This window comes from Gymnoscopelus braueri, assembly GCF_963280865.1.
Source record: "Gymnoscopelus braueri genome assembly, chromosome: 8".
Taxonomy (NCBI): Eukaryota; Metazoa; Chordata; class Actinopteri; order Myctophiformes; family Myctophidae; genus Gymnoscopelus; species Gymnoscopelus braueri.
The window spans coordinates 26,718,528-26,733,950 of record NC_137609.1 but is presented as its reverse complement, the minus strand read 5'-3'; the positions used below and the strand labels follow the sequence as shown (position 1 = coordinate 26,733,950).

General features: G+C 39.4%; 1 protein-coding gene across 1 annotated transcript in view; it reads right to left on the bottom strand.

The window, feature by feature from the left end:
* The window catches only part of ophn1 (oligophrenin 1), a 33,005-nt gene extending 21,273 nt beyond the window's left edge, over positions 1-11,732 (bottom strand). Inside the window, exons 1-11 of the mRNA XM_080435161.1 lie at positions 11,439-11,732; positions 9,208-9,303; positions 8,808-8,869; positions 7,557-7,628; positions 4,803-4,904; positions 4,587-4,697; positions 3,836-3,940; positions 3,227-3,356; positions 3,032-3,132; positions 697-788; positions 9-87 (exon numbers count right to left, since the gene is read on the bottom strand). Of these exons, the coding sequence (XP_080291287.1) occupies positions 9-87; positions 697-788; positions 3,032-3,132; positions 3,227-3,356; positions 3,836-3,940; positions 4,587-4,697; positions 4,803-4,904; positions 7,557-7,628; positions 8,808-8,869; positions 9,208-9,303; positions 11,439-11,592 (1,104 nt within the window). The 5' untranslated portion in view covers positions 11,593-11,732. The remainder of the gene's footprint in view (positions 1-8; positions 88-696; positions 789-3,031; positions 3,133-3,226; positions 3,357-3,835; positions 3,941-4,586; positions 4,698-4,802; positions 4,905-7,556; positions 7,629-8,807; positions 8,870-9,207; positions 9,304-11,438) is intronic.
* Between the last annotated feature and the right edge of the window lie 3,691 nt (positions 11,733-15,423).

Below are 15,423 nucleotides of genomic sequence, written 5' to 3'. Positions count from 1 at the left end.
TAACTCACAGGCTCTTTTCCATCCATTACTTCCATCCACAACTTCCTGTTCCCCTCCGAAAGAGCCTGGAATGTGACGGGTGTGTTTCTACAGTATGGCGATGGAACAAAGTGTAACAAAGTAGTAACAAAGTGTCAGAAAAGGAACAAAAACAAATATTATTAATTTTCGACAACACCTAATGTGACAAGCGATCATTCAGGGGGGGGGGGGGTTTACATTACAATTTGACATCTTAGACCAGTCTGATAAGCTTAGAACGGTTTTATAAGTGAATCAGAAGACTATGAAGTTATGAGGTGTTATGTTCATAATAAATACTTTCACGCACATAATGCATAATTCACACATACTTCGTACACCTTCAGGAAAATTCAAGCATTTCACAGATTTCAAAAAATAAACTGAATATGATGACATGTCAGCCTATGGCAGATGTGTCTTTTAAGCAGTCTGTACTAAATGAACTGTTCAATGCGTCCCCCCCCCCAGCCTGAAATCACTGACTTTGCCATCTGTCACCAGCAGAAGCCTGTTGCCAAGGCATTGTTTGGGCTGGAATCCAGTTTGCCCTAACATTGTGTCCTTGTAGGCCACCTGTTCACCTCACTGCTTAAACACGTTTATCCCACAAGGCGTAAATGTTACCTCATTTCACAGTTTGTGAGTTGCTGTTGTTTTATTTCATGTGCTAACCTCTCATTAGTCTCAACGTCAAAGCAGAAGCGCTTGTCTATGGATTCAGTCTTCCGGCGGATGCAGGATTTAAGCGTCAGCTCTGTCGTACCCTGGAGGAGAAGAAATCAAACAGATTGGAAAATTGTAATTAGAGAGACAGAGACACACGGCGTGTGCGTGTGCGTGTGTGAGAGAGATAGAGAGAGTGAGAGAGAACTAGACGCGTCGCAATTCAGGGCAATTGCAGAGTGTGGTTGCGCCGACGCGAGTCGCGGGTCGCTGCCGCCGGGACTCGAGGAATACGCTGGGAGGAATACCGTCGGAGGCTGCGCCAATTACATTGTCACACAACTCCTGAGATCACTTTGAGAGGATTGGTCCCCCCAACCTTATGGTTTTTGCATCAAAAGGTTACATTTTGAGCATTTGTGGCGCCCCCTATGGATCAAAGTGGAAATTCTTTAGGGGATTTGTTGAGTAAACCACCCTCGACATGTGATTCAAATTTGGGATTGACCGGACGTTTCGTTCGTGATTTGTAGCATTTTTGGTAAAACGGGCCCCTCCCACTAACTTTGGAAGCCATTTACGGACGAACGGTAAGGACTATCAAAATGCTGTTTGGATATGTTTATCGCATGGGCCCAGAGATCATGTGTACCGATTTTTGTGAAATTTGGACAAAACATATGGGAGGAGGAGCTAAAAGTGTGTTTTGAAGAAAATTCAAAATGGCGGAAAATCTATCCTGACGCAAATGGGCGTGTCCTATATGGGGAGATGCGTCGTGACCCAAGGAATCCAGGGGAAAAAATTTAAAATAAATTTAGATTTTACGACCTACGGTTCAAGAGTTATAGGCCAAAACGTAAAGGGGGCTGTTATAGCGCCACCATGTGGCCGATTAGTGTAATTATTTTTTCAATAATTTCGTACTAAATTATGAACCTCCCCTCCAAATCTGGTAACTCTAGCTCTTACGGTTTCACAGAAAAAAATACTTGAATTTGAGTTTTTTCACTTTTTCATTAAAGCGGATGGGGAAATTTAATGCACTAATAAATCAATATCAATTAAACTATTTAACCAATCTCTTAGCAAAATACAAGCGCACGATTCCAGGTCAAGACGGTCATTTTGAGATATGGCACTAAATTGGGGAATAAAAACTGTGGGCTGTGATGTGTTTTGAAATATTGTTTATCTATAATAATAATAAAGTGTGAAGATTACTATAGTCTGGTTGCCCTGTTAGGGCAACCACACTAATAAATAACTAGAAAAAGTGCTCCTCGGAGCAAAGGTCTCCGCCAGGTCAGGTAGGTTATTGTAGGCTAGCAACGTTCGGAATTCGCCAAACAGGATGGAATATGAAAAATCGGACAGATCAGACTTGAACACGTGACCATAGAGATAATGAGTACCGATTTGCGTGATGTTTGGACAAAATCTGTAGGGAAAATATTTTTAAAAATAGTTTTGCAAAAAATGGCCTACTGGTGGCGCTATAATATCCCAACGTGAAAAGGGTGGCATTTGTTCCTCAACGTAGTGGGAATGTGCGTGTAAGTTTCACAGCAATCGGACACTGCGTTCATGATTTGAAGCATTTTGTTCAAAACGGGCAACTCCTGCAAACTTTAGATGCCAAGATCATGTGTACCGATTTGCGTGATATTTAGATAAAATCTGAATCAGTAATATCAAAAAAGTTGTACCACATAAGTCGGCTTCCTGGTGCGCTATAAAAGGCAGATGTGAAAAATGCAAGGCCGACATTTTTCCTTGGCCTCTAGGGGGTGTGCATACAACGTTTTATGCAGATCGGTGCAGTTATAGGTATAAACATGAGTCGGCCTGTTATAGGCCGATTTGAAATATGGCATTTCTTCCTCGGCCTAGTGGGAATGTACGTGAAAAATTTCACTGAAATCGCATGCTGTGTTCATGATTTCAGGCATTTTGTTGAAAACGAACCACTCCTGCAATCTGTAGGAGTAATATCCAAAAATGAGTTTTGCAAACATCGGCCTCCTGGTGGCGCTATAATAGGCCCATGTGAAGAAGTCGGGGCAGAGGTTCTGCTCTGGCATCCAGGGAGTGTGTGTGCACAATTTCACATCGATCTGGTCAACGGTGCCGGAGAGACGGACACACGGACGGACAGGGTGCAAAACATAGTCTCTGCCATGCCTTCGGCCTGGCGGAGACAAAGCTTTTTCTTTTACACAACATTAAGAGAAAGCAGTCTTGAGAATCATATACACAGGGTAAAAGTCACAGAGTATAAATAGAGTATTCAAGGTTGCAAGTGGGTCACATAATACAAAGCAGAATGATTTCTTTCATGTACCTGTTTCGCTGTAGGTTTCTGTTCACAGGGCACCATGACCAACATTCTGCTGTCCTTGTGATACTTGCAGTAGTACTTGATCCAGGTCATGCCCAAAGCCCCTTTTGAGACAAAAAAGAAAAAGGTCACATCAGAGCATGTCAGAGTAAGAACATAGTCAAAATGTTTGTGTGTGTGCATGGATGGTATACCTACACTTCTCCTGACAATACAGGTAACCCTCCATGATTCCATGGCTATGTATTTTACAAATCTGCGATGGATGTTTCATTCTCTTCATCAGCTCCTCCATCTCCTCCCGTGTGCTCTCATAGTGGTTCCTTGTCTGGACAATGGACATGAAACGGCCACGACAGCTATTATAGATGGCTATGGGAGGCCAATCAAGGGATCTTAAAAAAGGTAACCGTACCGGCATACATATCATTGTTTATTCACAGGATCAGCTTGCTATACAAACATTGACTTTACTATCAGATTTTGTGTACATTTTCTCCAGTCCAAAGTCATTCAAATGTTTCCAGATTTACTTCAGTCAATGTTAGCTGAACATCAGTAAAGCACAGTAAAGAAGTTATGGATCTTTGAATTTCTAAGTTTTAAGCCTCTGCAAGTTTATTTTCATTCCATACACAAATGAAAAGAATCCAAAGGTTTCCTCTGCAATAAAAAACACTGTGGTATGCTTCGGAAAACGGTCATTAGTAATGTCAAGTATGTGGGTCATGGTCATAGACCACCGGTATGGTCCACTCCTTTAAACCTCAGTGTACATCATTTCACATCAACAACATAATAACTTACATTTTGCAAGCTCAGCTGCAGTTCCTGTTTGTAGGGCATGAAATCTTGAGTCATCTCCACTGTCAGGTTATTGAGTGTAAAAATGCTGTGAAGAAATGCCAGGACCTGTCCAACCAAAGCATAGATTGGGAGAGTATCAAAATCACCAACATAAATCATGTGAAGTCCAACACATGTGAAGCTTGAGTTCAGCATTGGCAAACTTTGACTGGGCATCAACCAATAGGGAAGAAGTGAGCCAACACTCCAACACAAGTCAAACAAATTACACGCCAGAAAAGTCCAGTCCTGCTGGAATTGCCCACAGCCCTGCTAGTTGGCCGTTGCTGTTGATGCAAATTGATGCATCTGAATGGCTTCAACACGCATGACATGAAGCAGATGTATGATTGTGCTCTAACAGTTTGCCTTGCTCTTAAAAGGGATGAATGGAGATTTGATAGTCCAGGAAATTCACTACACACCTTGTGTTTGGTTAATAGATGAACTACTACAATATGAATTATGTTTTTAGTCATTGTTTTTACGGCGGAAACCTTGCACGAATGTGGGGCCATACGTCTTAGGGTACTATGTGTCATAGATGACTGATGTCACAGGATGGCCACTTTGGAGCCACGCCGTACCCATGTGGATCCCAAGACCCACATTCTATTTTTAATTATTTATTTTGGGATTCCAACCAACACTTGTAAAATATGTGGGACCATGTAAGCGAGAGGAAGAGTGGGAGATGACGGACAGCACTCACGGGCTCAACCGCGTCAAACTTCTTCCTGTCCTGCACCTGATGGATCTGATACACATACTCCACCGACGATTCATAGAAGTTCATTCTCTCTTTGTCTAGGAGTTCATCCGCCTAGAACAAAGGGTTGAGAAGAGTTACAAAAACAAAAAAAAGTTTTCCCACTTGTTTCAGACATACATATTGTTGATGGTAAATCTTTGTGGTACTTCAGCTAACCTCTTGGAGCTGACTCTCTTTCTTCTTGGCGGAGAGATTCAGGTGTTTATCTACCTGAGAGTAATATTTTTCACTCTCCTTCTCAAACTTCTTCCTTCTCTCCTAAAGGAAAGATATACAGTCATGATTCATTGAGATCACAGACTTATAAAAACAAAAATCAGCAAAGTGATATAGGATTACAGACCATCCTCACAGATTATAGTGAAATTATGAATAAAGGATGGGTGACCTTGGATACAAACACACAACAAACACACAAAACCATATAGGCTATAGCGTGGTTATTAATCTCTCAAGCCAGATAATCTCTAAATGCTACAGTCTGTAACTACTGTATGCCTCGCAAAAGTTATCATTTCCATACATGAAAATGTATTTCATTATATATTTATTAATGGTGCATTAATATAGCGCCTTTATCCAAGGTGCTTCACAATGATTGTGCATTACATTCACACACACATTCATACACCGATGGCGGAGGAAACCATGCAAGGCACCAACCTGCTCATAGGGAGCAATTAGGGGTTCAGTGTCTTGCTCAAGGACACTTCGACACTAACTCTGGGGGAGCCTGGGATCGAACTGGGAACCTTCCGGTTCCCAAGCGGCCGCTCTACCTCCTGAGCCAAGCCACTGCCGCCCTTATACCTTATATTGTAAAACTTTCTGCTAGGCAGCCAGGTACATAGGCTTCAACTAATTTGATTTACAGTAGTAGTAGTTATTTGCAGGATTGCAAATGCAAGACAAATGTATTTTCTTCATATTTTCAACACTATTGTTGCACACTGTTAGACGGAAGCATTTGGAAATTGTGTGAGCCAACAGTCTGTCTCGAGAGACTATGTGGTTATTAACCAACTAGACAGTTCCTGAAGAAACTGTGTGCCTCACTATAAGCAAACACTGGATAAGGATAAGCAAAAAGAAAGGAACTGGAAAGGAGAGAGATTTACCTTAAAATATTTTAAATTGTATACATTTTGATACATTAAAGGAAACAGTCCATATCAACCACAGGACAGCCCACAATAATCAACACCAGGTGCACACTGGGGTCATCTTCACCTCCTCAAACATTGGTTATTGTCATTATTGGTTCTAAATATTGGTTTCTATATATTTTCAGTTAATTGCCCAGCCCTATTTTAAATATTACAGTAATAGAGCAAACAGTTTGTGTACCACTTCAGACAGACAGACAGACAATAACTCTTCTGGTCATGGCTCAGGTTACTGAGTGACACAGCTCCACAACGTTATTCTGGAGCAGTTTCTGTTTCAAAAAACGCACACAATGCAAGACGAAGAAGAATGGCACTGATTTACATAAGACCACTTAGAAACATCACTTTATTCAACGCACACTGTTGGCTGGCATGCATTTGCTTAGACCAGGGGTAGGCAACTATGGGCACAGGTGTCACAATTGGCACAGGAGAGGGTAATTACTGGCACTCTGGCATAAGTGTGAGAGAGGATTTTTCTTTCTTTTCTTCCTTTATTTTTTTGTCAAGTCCCCTCAAATCTGTATGCTAATTACCTCCTTCACATAATCCTTCCTCCTATTCACAGTTAGTTTTGTGTACACCGTGGAGCATATAGCCTATACTTCACATGCCAGGTCACATTGACTGCGATCACCCTGCTGCAGTTCTGGCTCAGAGAACAAAGACAAAAAAGGCAAAAGGAAGCTCAAATAGTCTACTCTGGGCATACCAGCCTAATGGAAAAATATGGTTTTGTTTATGCTTTGTTTTACCGAAGATCAGATATCTTCAGAGTTCCTGCAATAGTTATACAATCTCCAACTAAAGACAAACCTCATTGGATATACAGTAGTACCAACACTAGGGTTACAACAGCTATCAATGATTTCTTATTGATTATCCTATCAACAACTTTGATTAATCGAGATTAGATAACTTTTTATAATATATATCAATATATCAATGAATTGACGGCACAAGATATTAGATGTTTGTGTAATCGACTAAATCAATCATTTTGATTAAGCACATAAGTCCTATTTTATACTCGTTCAACAAAGCAGTGGTTCCCAATCTTTTTAGCTTGAGACCTAAAAGAGAAATGTTTTTTCCCTCTACTATGGATTTATGAAAAGTTGGTCCCACTATTTGGGAAACAGTGCAATAGAGTATAAAATCCCTTGGAGGCTGTCACCTGAGCACTTGTTTGTGCACCACAAGGTCCCCTTTTTCCTTACCAAAGGCCTTTACATATTTCAGTGCAGCTAAAATCAAACATTTCCAAGCGGCTTAGGATCTGCTCCAAAATTGTTGTTCCAAAAATCATTATAACCGCATGTTGAGACTGGCCGGGAAGATTTCATTTCCCTCGGAAAGGTGCTTTAGGCTCCCCAATGAAAAAATAAATACTCATGGGTTCCGCCGCATTTGATTAAGCTGCTGAATCAGCAATAAAGTCCATGCCATGTGCAATAACTAAGTGCAATAAGACTGTATGTTTTGTGTACTGTATTGTATTATTTCATCTCATCTCACATAGTGAAGGCTGTATGTGTGGCCTATATGGTATAAGGTTGTCATTAAGAGAAGTGGTGTTATACAATTCTTTGGGGAGGTCTGGGTAGAGCTGTCACAAAAGAACAAAGGTAATTGTGAAACTCCACACCTTTTGTTTGTAAACACAACAATGAATCCACTGCTATCCATTTTCTTTATATTGAAGAAGAGCAAACTTACAATAAACAAAAAATCAACTCACTTTTGTTACTGAAATCTGTTCTTTGCGGAACTTCTCCAGTGGCTTAATGAGCAGATCAAAAGAATTCTGAACCTGAAAAGGAATGTATTTAACAGTAGTTTGGATAATCTTCACCGACAAATTAACTACTACACCATTAATAAATAAAAAGTTGAAATGAGCTCAGCACAAAACCTGAAAACTAGGAAGAAAAAACACCAGTAGATGTCACTGTTTATCAACACAACTTCATCTAACCCACTGTCTAGCTAGACCAATACATCAGTCCAGCTGATATATCAGTTATTATTTTACTTAATTCTGCAACCGATTTGTCTCAATTTTTAACCACTTTCATTCAACCTGGCGTCCCTATTTTGGGCATGTCATTATAGGTGACATTTTTTGAATGTTTCTAAGTTTTTCAAATGTATTAGAACTGATTAAGCAGATTCTATGAGTATATTTACCCCTTTTTCTCCCCAATTTAGTTGTTATGCCAATTGATTCCCCCCCCCCACACACATTTCTGTGTTGTCACTGCTGTTGTATCCTACTGACTCACCTGCCAGTGAGGAGGCCCCACCGGGAGGACGTAGAGCCTGTCCTACCCAACACTCCCCGCTGACATGTGCCGCCCCCAGCCCGTATGAGTATGTGCAATGATAAATATCACCTTCCCCGCCCGGCTTCCCTCCCCCAAACACGGGCCAATTGTGTTTGCATAGACGCCTGACAAAGCCGGATGCACCACGGTGGGTTCTAACCCACCACAACCTACATGGTGGTGGGCAGGGACTTTACCATTGCGCCACCTGAGCGCCGACTTTGCACATTTTGATCAAACGATCAAAACGTTGTTGTTGGTGGGCTAGGATTCTCCAAAATCGGGATCGGCATCAGACCCAAAAATGGGTCGGGCTCTACTGTTAGGTATATGACAATAGCCATCTATAACTGGAAAACCCAGTCTAACAGGAATTACTTAACATCCTGAAGTTATTTTCTCTGGGTATGAGAGAGTGTTGCGCCTCCTTCCTTGCTGATCTTCTGCTACATTTAAGGTTGCACCTCTTGTTGTTGCTGGCACACAGACTTTTCTTCTATGCAAGCTAATTACTGTAGCGATTGTCTCTTGTTTGGCCGTTTGAGTTAGGAAGAGGCACTAGAGTGTGCTTAGACATGCCAATATCCTTGTATTGTGATATCATGGGAACAAAACACATGGTCAAAGAGGATGTAGAGTGAACGAAGAGGATGTTGATAACCCACCAGCATCATCCTGTCATGCTCAATTTCCTGGAGCAGACCAGCAAACTCTTGAAAAGACTCAGCTAAGGGCAAAGAAACAATACAGTATATTATACACAGTACATACTGTGTGCAGTACATTGCATTAAAAACATATGTAAAAAAAACTCCAAATTAACACGCAAATATCATTAGACCTGAAGTAGTTAAACTGACTGTACAAATATAACATAATATAAAGAGACCACACATACTATGACAATGATCATTATGAATTCCTCAAATATGTAATGTGCATTGTTCGGTATTACGATGGAAATAGCTCCGAAAATGAACACTGAAAGAATGGTGGAGTGGGGCATAGGTGTGCAGTAAATGCAGCATGAGTGTATATGATACATTGTCAATGACATCATCTTACCAATGTTAATCTCATCATCTGTTAGGGAGTCACCAATAAAGTCAAACTTGAATACACCCAGGGTCTCTGAGAACTTCTGTACTGCCACAGAATAACCTGTGGAAAAAGGAGGTTTGATTATGTCAAAGCTTCACATTCACAAGTGGAGGAAGATTGTATTATTATTATATATTATACTCCGCCCGATAACATCAGTCTGGCAGAAATATCAGCCAATATGTGATTTCTTTTTACTATATCAGTATCTACAATTATGCAGATGGTGTGTCCTGATTTTTTACCACTTTCAACCTGGTGTCCCTATGTTACTATAGGCAAAAAAAAGAAGAATAGCCAATCTACAAGCTATGCATTGCGAGCTTGCAGATCGGCTACATTTGAAACATTTTGAATGGGGCTTAAGTGGTAAGCGTAATTAAAGTTAAATGTTATTTATGTTTTCATATATTGAAGTTTATACTTCTTTTTTTCTATCAAAAGGTTCAACTTTATTTATTTCATGCTAATAAGTAAAACGTTTTTCATTTTTCAAAGCATTGGTAATCTGTGGTCTAAAACCAAAAATGTGCTGTTATGTGCCAGTATATTTTCATGTTAAAAACTAAAGTGGTTGCACCAATTCTTGCATTTCCTGAATTCTAACTAACTAATTTGACTAACTAATGCAAACATTTCAAAACATACATTCAAAGCTATAGATATAGATCTGGGCTAAGGTAGCTGACCCTAATAATATCAGGTGTACAGTACACCATCAATCAGAGAGGCAGAGTGATAACAAACAGAGTTCTGAGTGGATATGGGGAACTAATGACAACCACAAACATAATGCATGTTGTGCAATGCAATGTCGCACATGCATATTCATAATTACCTCAAGAGGTTTTCGCTGACGGGGAACCGGTTAGTAAATGAGATCATTTGTCTTTGAATAGGCTCCCACACTCCTAACAACAAACTTTTCTGTCCAGAGCAAAGACTGAATATTGGACAGTCTCCACTTTGCAGACAGACTATAATGACAGTTTCTGTTTTCAAGATAAAACGCTTGGCATTGTGTTTTGGGCTGCAAAATGTAATCTTGGTGGGCCATACAAAACAAACACTGTTCCACTCGTTGGTGTGACAAAGACCCGTACAGTATTGACATCATTGTATGCCATCAGTGACACTGGTCAAAAATGTCAACATGGTGCAACTGGCTGGACACTAACTATTTAATTAGAAGCATAGTAGGTTCGAAGCCACAGTACAATGTCATTAAGAACTGCAACAATGCAGCAAGTTACATTAAACAAACATGCTACAGCATGATTTTATCATTATGATAAATGTATGCCCATTATCATGTTTAGTTCAGACATCCATCTCTCACTGACTCACTCACTCACTCAAATGATGCTCCCCCAGATGCTATTGCTAAGACAAAAACTTTTGAATTTGTGCCCACTACCCAGTGGTGTAAAGTAACAAAGCATTTACTCATACAGTACTTAAGTAAACTTTTGAGGAATGTTTACTTTACTGGAGTATTACCCATTTGCAATACTTTTACTTGAACTCCACTACATCTCAGAGTCAAATATTGTACTTTACTCCACTACAATTATTTGACAGCTTTAGTTACTAGTTATTTAGCAGATTTAGATTATTATCACTAAACATACATTAACCACTTCAGCCCTATATATATATATATATATATATATATATATATATATATATATATATATATATATATATAGTATATATATATATATATTATTTTTTTTATTATTTTTTCAGCCATTTGAAAATAGTGAGCATTCAGCATTGTGAGCTTGTTTCTGCCATTTTCAAAATATTTGTAAACATTTTGATCTTGTGAAATGGGACATTCTGCACAATGAGTACTTTCTACTTTTGGATATTTAAGTACATTTTGATACCAATACTTTTGTACTTTTACTCAAGCAAATGTTTAATCCCGGACTTTCACTTGTATTACATTGCAGTATTTATATAATATAAAATATCTGAGTACTTCTTCCACCACTGACAAAAACCTTTGAATTTGTGCCCACTAACCACATAGTAGGCCTACAGAATGATCTCCAGATCCTCAAAATGGCCCAACCTTATTGTGTTGTGCAAACAATGCACATAATAATAAGGCTACAGTAGGCTTAGGCTAGTATGACGGCTTAAGGCTAACATCTACTAATGAGATGGGAGAAGATATTAATGCTTACCCTTTATTGCATTGATGACACTGTTGCCATCTTTAATGACATCTTTGAGGAATTTACTCGTTCTTTCCAATTCAACTTCATAACATTTGAGTCTCTCCCTGAAGCCGGGACTGTCCAGATAACAATCACTGAACTCGAGAGGCGGATGCCCCATTGTTGCTCTAACCAAGTTAATACAATGTTCAATTGTCTTATGTTTGGTCAATTTTGTTTATCGTTGCTGGTTATTATTATCATTATTCCTTTCTGGTCAGTTTGGACAGAGGCGACTTCACGTTAAAGCTGCAGTCCGCGTTTTTTCCTCACGTCCAGTGTTGCCATGTCCGCTTATTATAAGCGACTTTGGGCTTGTTTTTCTGTAATGTCGCTTGTAAATATTGTTAGTTGCGGGTTGGGGGGGGGGGGGGAGTTCTTGAAAATAAAGATTTTTTTGCAAACTGTTAATAAAGTATTCAATCAATCAACCAAGTGCTCATGTGGCCTAATGGGGTTCTTTTGGGCTTGTTTTCGTAGACCTGGTTGCGTGTTTCTCTCACAAAACCTGGCAACACAGCTCACGTTCTCAGAACAGCAGAAAGAAACCACGGGGTCCTTGGTAGCCCGCTGCCTAGCAGCCAGTCGTGTGCCGTACAGCAAAGTCAAATGTCATAAACATTAAGCAAAGCATAAATGTGTTTCCATATGATTCCTGTACAGGAATAACTACACTAGTGCGTTCGGAAATAAAGCACTGAGCGCACTTATTTTGTACCGCCAGTTTTTCCTTGTTGGAAGTGGAACGCCGTATAATTAAGGAGTGCTGTCCGGTGTTGCCATATTTTGTGAGAGAAATAAGCAACCAGGCTTAGGAAAACAAGCCCAAAAGAAGCAGCTATAGGCCATTATGAGCACTTAAACCTAGATACATTGAAAATAGCCAATATACAAGCTCACAAAGATTGTAGATGAGCTTGTAGATCTGCTATTTACAAAAAATCTTGAAATAGAATGTGGAATATTTGAAAGATTTTTGATCTGGTACGATTGCTCCTATAGTGGCACAAAAAAAAATCTGATGGGGGTTTAGGGACAAATACATATTAATTTGGGGGTCCTTATCCCTTGACATGAAAATATTAAGAACCACTGGTTAAAATTATTTTAAAATTGTGAAGCAAGCCCAAATAAGCAACTACACTTTAGAAACAAGCCCAAATAAGCAACCACACTTTAGAAACGAGCCAAAAAAACGCAACCCACAACTACCAATATTTACAAGCAACTTCACAGAAAAATAAGCCCAAAGTAGCTTATAATAAGCGGACATGGCAACACTGGAGACCTGTCCAATATGGGGGGCTATAGTGCGTTCCATTCCAAAACCTGTTCCCTTTTCATGAAACCTCGTTCTGTCCTTTTGGACAGATTTCGCTAAATCAGCAGGACGGAAAAACCTGTTCAGAAAAAACACCACTCGTGATTCACTATACAATTATTAACACGTGATTCAGTCACAATGGAATACTTTAACACACAGCCCTTTTATTCCACATATTTAAAGAAGAGCTACAGATCAAACTGAACCGAGCGCATCCAGATTCCTCGGGACAGCCCTCTTCCCACACCCATGAGGTCCTTAAAGGGACAGAAAGTTCTGCAAAATCCATGTAAAATAAAGACAATCTTGTCCAGGAATGACAAAAAAATGTCTTCTTTAATTAAATTCTTACATTTTTATTAAATAATGAAGTTAATTGGGATTATCGTGGCACTGCACAAAACTTCTATGACAGTCATGGATGAACTTCAACATAGTGTTTGCACTTTCTCCCTTTTTAGCCCGTACATCTACATAAACGTTCAGATTTCAAATATAAAGAGCCTACCCCATGGCCACGGATGTTAAAATTATATACGGCCTCTGGAGTACCTGTATCTTCCGTATTGTTAAAAAAAAAACATTTAATCCGATCAGTGGCCATTTTCTTCGTATTTTCACCATATGCTTTCAACCACGTGACCCTATCGGTTGCTAGGTGTATTGCACTCTGATACATCATAACTCTATGAGAAAATGGCCACCGATCAGATTAAAATGCTTTTTATTGAACAATACAGAAGATACGGGTACTTATGAGGGCCCGTACATAATTATAACATCCGTGGCCATAGGGTAAGCACTTTATATTTGAAATCTGAACGTTTACGTAGATGTACGGGTCAAAAAGAAAGAAAGTGCAAACACTATGTTGAAGTTCGACCGTCATGGATTGGATCAATGGCTAGATCTATGATGAATATTAAAGCTCATTCATTAATGCGGAGTGCAGTGTGTGTGGAAGCGTGACGCGCATCATGGCCTTTGGACCTCAATTTGGACCAGAAAATAATGGAGGAATTTCGATAGGCACCTTCTCTCCTTCTTGACTTAGTCTAATATTTTTTTTCTCTAACTGAAAATGTAGTTACAAATTTGGTCGAATTAATACATCGTTATTATCAAAAAGTTGACAACTATTTCATTGTTTAAATTGTGATTAGGCTATATAAACACAATCATGTGATTTATAAACAGGAACATAAATATTTGCTCATGTCTTAAATGCCCAGCATATAAAAAGAGACATTTTGTTTTGGCTAGGAAAAAAAAAAGGCAATTTTGCTTATGGGGCAACATAGTAATTTATTACATTTATAATATTGTTATGCTTATGCTAAGGATTGTAGGCTATAGCTAGCACTCTGGCTCTGACTGCAATTTGAGAAACCATTGCAATCTCTTTATTGGACTACAGGTGGCCCCCTACACTACACCACATAGGCATAGGGCCATTGGTGCCCAGGCACCTTTTCAGGCCATGACCCCCCCAAAATAATCATATTTTAACTGGGGTCCGGGGACCCCCCAAAATAATCATATTTGAACTGCGGACCCCCCACCCCGATAAGCACTTGGGATTGTAGAGTTGAGGCATTAGGCTACATTTCATTTGACTTGGTTCCACAGATAAATATTGTGAAAATAGCCGATCTATAAGCTCACAACGCCTCGCGTTGCGAAGTATTGTGAGGCGTTGTGAGCTTGTAGATCATCTTTCTTATATTATTTGACAGTTTGTCGATTATTTTTGATGCAATTGTCTTTTTTCATTTCATTTTTTTTTTGGTATTAAAATTTCAAATTGTCACTTTACTTTTAATTCAGTGCCAGACTTATTTCTGGCTGTGTTGTCCGAGTGCCAGAGATTTTTCAATTTATCTTAGATTTTCAAATAGTCACAGAATATTTATCTCCAGTATATTCGATCCCCTGATGGGTGCTAATCACTGAGGGTTGCACTGTGTGGTTTCACAATGTCAACGAGGTCATCGCGACCTTGTTGACATTAATTGTCTGATGTTGAAAATAGCATGTCTGGGCCAAAAATTCATAGTAAAAAAAAGTGCTCAGGAGCCGAGATACAGCCTTTTTCAGTAATAAGTTAAACAAGGAGTGATGGAGCAGCAAATCTTCAGATAATGATATCTTAGGTTCTGAACATTTTTTTCAAAAACACGTCAAACACGTCATTGGCACGTTGCGCCATTACGGTAAAACATGTGAAACACGTCAATGGCACTCAATGAGTTAACTGGGGGAAAAAAAAGAAAAGTCCAGGTCTAGACCCACAGATTGAGAACCACTGCTCTATATAAGACTATGCCATATGGCCATTGCTATCCAGATGTTCCCCTTTATGACTAGACCATATGCAATTTCTATAAAGATGTCCTGTTACACTTCACTACTAGACCATAACAGGGACATTGCTGTCTTTGAGCAGTTCCACCCACCACCATCCACCACACACACTTAACTGACAGAATTCACTCTCATAATGTCAGCATTAATGTACTAAAAATGTTCACATATTTTCCAGACAGAGCCTTCAGTCAGGCTTAAAAAGGAATCAATTTAACAGAGCATAGGCTGGTAACATTTAGATTTGACCAGTGACCCTCTGAA